This window comes from Clarias gariepinus, chromosome 25 (genome assembly GCF_024256425.1).
Source record: "Clarias gariepinus isolate MV-2021 ecotype Netherlands chromosome 25, CGAR_prim_01v2, whole genome shotgun sequence".
NCBI classification, from domain to species: domain Eukaryota; kingdom Metazoa; phylum Chordata; class Actinopteri; order Siluriformes; family Clariidae; genus Clarias; species Clarias gariepinus.
The window spans coordinates 6749263-6755262 of record NC_071124.1 but is presented as its reverse complement, the minus strand read 5'-3'; the positions used below and the strand labels follow the sequence as shown (position 1 = coordinate 6755262).

Sequence of the window (6000 nt, the reverse complement as noted above, 5' to 3'; positions counted from 1 at the left end):
TTACACATATATGTCTCCTTTATTGGCATTTTTAATGATTCCCGTCACTCCATTAGCAGTCTAACTGACAAACACATGCATAATATCAAGGGCTTTTTATGCTAGTTGTGTCCCTGTCTTATTGGAGGGTGATTTTATTTGAAAAGCTTAAAGAAGTAATGAAATGCCAAAGAGATGAGAGAAAGAGAGAGTATACAGAAGTCAGAAGTCAACAGCGGATGCAGTGACTACACATGAACAAAAGTTTAGAAACCCTGCGTTTGAAAATTAACAAGAGACGACATTTTGGTTACTCTACACATTTTAAGTGCTACAGTTTGTGGTCAGATCCACTCAGACAGCGAGGAAGAGTGAGTTTGAGACAAGACTACACATAGCTATGAAGAAGCAACGTGCGTGATGTGAGTTTATCCTGTGCACAGATAAATGAGCTGTTTAATGCTAGTCACATCGATTCCTGAGACAAAGACAGAACAACAAGACTCATGTTACATAATATAAATGACACACTACAACCTTTTGAGGCATTTTTTTTTTTGGTCATTATGTGACTTAGCAAGATTTTTGACGCTAGCTAATCTGCAGCTAGAAAGTTCTAGCTACTGTGAATATCCTAAACTAACTAGCTAGCTAGCATGTTGAGTCTTTGTCAAGCCTTTGCAGTTAGGTAGTAACTCCACAATCTTATAACAGTAACAGACATATTAAACCAGTCACATGCTTAGCGTCAGTGATATAATGTGAGCTTTTAATTTCTAATCCTAATCAGATAGCATTCCTCAAAAGGTTCTCAGTGCTTCATGATCTCAAAACACACAGACACGAAGGGGAAAAAGGTAGTGGAGGATCTGACCACAATGAACAGGTGGACAGAGAAATCGACATAAATAAATATACAGTATAAGCAGATAGGAAGGACAAGCGTGATGTTGTTCAGGTTAGTGCTAGAGACACCAACAGGAAAAAAGTGTAAATGGAGAAAAAAAGGCTTCCTTCTTCGTTTCTTTCTCTCCGTTCAGGGTCATCATGGTTAATGGAGAATTTGAAAAGAGCTGGAACTCAGCGTTTGGCTGGAGATGCTGCTCTGGTTCCTCCCTGTGTGTGAGACAGAAAGAGAGACCACAGAGATGTTATAAAGCGTCCCCTGGAGAAATAAAAAGTGCCTTCTTCTGAATATGTACAATGCGACCACGATTGGCTAGAGTTTCTATGATTGATAGGGAAGAAAGATTAAGACTCCCTAACATTGGAATGAATTTCTTTGTGAAAGCTCGTTCGTAAGTCTAATTTGTTCGTAAGTCTAACGACTTTTTTGAAACACAGATATTAACACAATTGGCTATACGGCTGCCTGCCAAAACCCACATTTAAAAGCATACCAGTGTATATTTCACTCGTGGACTTTGCTTTTAATATACTTTGACATTTATGATAACTGATTCAACTCTCTAAATATTTAGTGTATGGGATTCTTAAAATAAACCTTAGTACCGGCCAGGTTGAAAATCAGGGTATGACTTTGCTGGAATCTCAAATGAAAGTCAAAATAGATGTGAGAAACAAACACCTTCGCTTTTACTGTATATCGGTTGATCACATCGCTCTCTAGGAGAAACTACATATGAAGACAATGAATTCTCTTTTTAGATTTCTTTTCCACTAGGGGTTCATGTTAATGGTAATACGATAAGATTTAATACTTTGCCATTTACAACACAGAAGGCTGCTTTTGACCTTTAGAGGGACAAATCATTTTAGAATAATGTATGTCTTTATTTGTCTATATGATACACACAGGATGAGTGAAAGGAAAAATGGTTATTCTGTTTTGCTCTCATGGCTTGGTTCTATTTGTTTTATTAGATTAAAGTGGCACTGCTGACTGATCAACTTTACCTTGTAATGAAATATTGCTAGCAATATGGTGGTGAACTATTCTAGGAAGTCATCCGCCTGGCTATTTATTTTCTTTTACCTATCTTCCTGTGTATTCACATATATACATCTGTCTTTTTTTCTATTGCATATAACAATTCTCTATTTTTCTAATACTGTCTTTGTGTCTGTTTATGTTTATATATCAACCTGGTTTTGAGTGAATAATATTGCTATTCCTTTTAATCATAAGACAACAAACTGACCACCCTATTTAGCTTCTATAGAGTTATAATTGCTCCTAGTGGTTGAAAACAGGAACTGCAACAAACACTAATAGAAATCCACTGGGCCAAGACTCACGCTGCCCCATCCTCAATCTATGCACTACTTTCAGTAAAGGAAGAGCAGTGACAGCACATGTAGATTTTCATCTAAAGAAAATGATCACAGCTAACGTGGCTCGAAGCCTATTCAGGCGTTCTCAACACCAACACCACTTGCACATTACAGGGACATGGCTGGGAGTTATTGCCACATCCGCCTTACAGTCCTGACCTCGTTCCGGCCAATTTCACATGTTTGGGCCAGTGCTAGTCTGTACACTCAGTGATCATCTAGAAAATTCTAAGATGCTTGGAAACTATAGATGTCTTTGAGGTCAGGAGAAATTTCAGGTTGCTTTCTTCATGAGTAGATGTGTTTCTTCTCGCAGTGTCTGCCTTCCTTCATTTTGTTTCATACATCAATTCAGTCATGAACATTCATTTTTGTCAAACTTTTAGCTCAGCCAGCACATAATTTTTCTAGCATGAGTACTTTATATCAGTGCTAAAATGTACCACATTCATGCAAATCATAATGGTCATGATTTCTCCATGGACGGTTTTTGTGTTTTGTTCAGTCTGAATCATGCGATGCTACCCGTAGGAGGATGATTACAAAAAAATAAAGTGCATTATTCAAATGAGGCATGTCTTTTGGGAAATCCTGCAAAACTTTGCTGTTAATCCACACTTCAAGCACCATTTGCAGTTTAGAAATACTGAAGTATGAGAGGACGGATGTGCGACATGAGAAGTTTCACACATGACAACAGATTTCAGAAGACAAATAAGTGCGAATAACACAATTAAAGGGGACGAACACACAAGTATGAAGTCTTGTATGTTTGCTGTCTGTCTACTGGCTTGCCTGTTTGTAGGTCCCCATGATCCTGTCACCAGTTTACTGGTATATAATTGATCATTAATTAAAGGACTACCATGCTTACCATTTTGAAGATGCGAGTCAGCGTGCCCTGTCCATCTCCGGCACGCCCTTTCTGCGCCTTCACTGAGGTCTTATGATCCCCCTGAACAAGGGAAAGAAAAAAATAATTTGTATTATTATTATTATCAATTTATTTATTTATTTAAAAAGAAGTGTTAGCGATCGAGGCTGATTAATGGAGTTTCACTACACCAGTGTTCGACAACACTGCTCCCGGAACTGCCTTCCTGTACATTTTACCCTCCTCTTTGTTTTTTTTTTTTCAAACAAACCAACTGACTTAACAGGTATGGACAGTACATTGCTTCCGAAGATGCATCCATCCCATTACAGTTTATTTTCAAATAGGGCACTGGTGGCTCAGTGGTCGCCTGTCATATGGAAGGTCTGGGTTCGATTCCCAGCCAGCGCCCAAACCCCCCAGCCGCTGGACACAGTGCCGGTCCCAAGCCCAGATAAATGGGAGGGTTGTGTTAGGAAGGGCATCCGACGTAAAACCTGTGCCAGGTTGTTGTGTGGACTGGATATTCCGCTGTGGCGACCCCTTCCCGTGAACAGCCGAAAGCTACAGTTTATCTTCAAATGCAAAAAGCAGAACTTCTTCCACAATGTTTTTTCTTTCTGTAGTCAGTATATAAGGTGTCACTGATTGATGGTGATTTTCACAGCTACAATGCATTACAGATTTATTTGCAATTGCCACATCAACCGAATACACGTAAAGTCCTTATTGCTTTCTCAGATCCCAGATCAGGTTGTACTGTTTACAGTAGATCTTGGGTACAGATGGGAAATAAGATCTGTAGTTAGGCTTGGCAATATGGCAACAAGGGTAAATAGCAATACTTGTAGATATTGTAAACATCATATCATCGCTGAAGTCACATAAGGAAGGCCATCAGCTATAGAGCACGAACTGGTTATCATTACTATCAATATCCCAATTACAGTGTGTTTTGATCAAAGTTAGTCTAATAAATGTTAATCATTTAGAGACCATGACAGTTAACACCATGAGTTAAAAGCTGAATGTGTTACAGTGTGAATGAAATGCCCGGTCTAAGCATTGTACCAATAAATCGCATAATTATCACTGTTAATCATGGCATAGTCAATTTATGGCATAATTAAGTACTACAAGTAACATGCAGACTTTATTGATATCAATCAATATTTTATGAAAACATATACATACTGTATATACATATTTTTAATCTTTAATAATAAATAATCTTATACATGTGTTTGGAATAGATGATTCAGTCAGTTGGATTGACTTTAGTATCGGTTTCAGCTCAATCTCATCACGTTTAAAGATCACCGACTCGACAGAAACGAAATTTCATTTTCACAAAGCGGCAAAAACGCATGAAACAAAACCAAAATGCATCTAATATGCATAATAATACATATTTCAAGTGTAAAAATCCAACAACAAGTGCGCTCCTTGTAGAGACTGCCAACACACAATGAGGAAACAAAATGCAAACGCTATTACAGAAGTGCCCCTGTGCAACCAATCCATGCACTTCCAACCGCTGCTACACAGATTTATGATTTATGAAAATAAATTAAAGCACAAAAAAAAGGGTGTAAGGACTATGTTAGATTTAATCAGTGGGTTGCGATTGAAGAAAAATAAATCAGAAATACGATCAGTGATCACTGGGGCCCAAGCACTACTTATCACATTATTGCTGTTTTATATTAAATATTATTTTAAAATTAAGCAACTTAATTTAAACAAAAAAATAAATAAATAAAAATTTAAGAAATAAAAATACTATTAAAAATACTGTTTGTTTTAAATCTCAACCCCTCATGGTCTCTTATGGGTTCTATATAGACTACAACATAATTCCTTCCTCCAGCTTAGACTAAGATAAATTTAATTGAATTTGAAATGCCAGACTACTGAGGTGCATTTGCCTCTTACTTTTCCTTTTTTCTTCACATTCTGTTTTCACTCCTTATGTGTTTATTCTGAACTCGGCCAAACAGCTCTCCAAAAATATTTTAATAGGAGTGTTATCCTGTCTGTCTTTGTTTTGCATCAAGCAATTAGCTCATCAAGCATTTCCATGGACAGTCACAGGCAGCCCATCATATATTTTTTTTAATCATCTAATCGAAAGCCTAGATGAAGTTTCTATCCAATTACCAAGGATCTTCAAGTTTCTGGTTTACAATCAATGCTAAATGGATTAAACCCTTACCCTGACCTTACATGACGTATCTGTATATTGACTAACATATCACATGATTGATGGTCAGTATCAGTAATATTATTGATTAACTAAATACTAAGCTCAGAGAGTCTGGACTACAGCGCGGATATAACTACTGTATATTTATATCTGACTTTGTAAGGAATGCTCTATTATCGTTTTTCAATGTACTGTAAAGGCAATTAAGAAGTTGAAGAAGATGAAAAGAAAGTCAAGAGGAAAACAAATGCCATAAAATGCGGAAGCACATCGCATTCACAAAAAAAATATATCTGAGAACATATCTCATAAATATGACTTAACAACTCATAATTTTGACTTTCACAAGTATGACTTACTAACTCATAATTATGACTTACAGTACTAACTCATAATGATGACTTACTAGCTACTAATTATGACTTACCAACTCATAATCATGAATTACTTTTAAAAGTAAGCCCTAATTATGATTTAGGAAGTCATAATTAGAAGACAGTAAGTCATTTTTATGAGTCGGTACGTCATGATTGAGTTAATACGGCATAATTATGAAATATAGTCTCATAAATATGAAATATATTCTTTGTTTGTGTGCTTTATTTTTCCTTTTGTGAATGCAGTGTGCTTCTGTACCAATAATGGA

General features: G+C 36.6%; 1 protein-coding gene across 3 annotated transcripts in view; it reads right to left on the bottom strand.

Moving 5' to 3' along the window:
- Positions 1 to 6000, bottom strand: part of mbpb (myelin basic protein b) — a 60463-nt gene continuing 54463 nt past the window's right edge. For all 3 annotated transcript variants that reach the window (XR_008356336.1, XM_053486375.1, XM_053486376.1), the window contains 2 exons: positions 3149 to 3229; positions 1 to 1095 (listed from right to left, as the gene is read on the bottom strand). Coding sequence is in view for 2 of the 3 variants with exons in the window: in XM_053486375.1 (XP_053342350.1) it covers positions 1060 to 1095; positions 3149 to 3229 (117 nt within the window). In the remaining variant the exon portion in view is untranslated. The remainder of the gene's footprint in view (positions 1096 to 3148; positions 3230 to 6000) is intronic.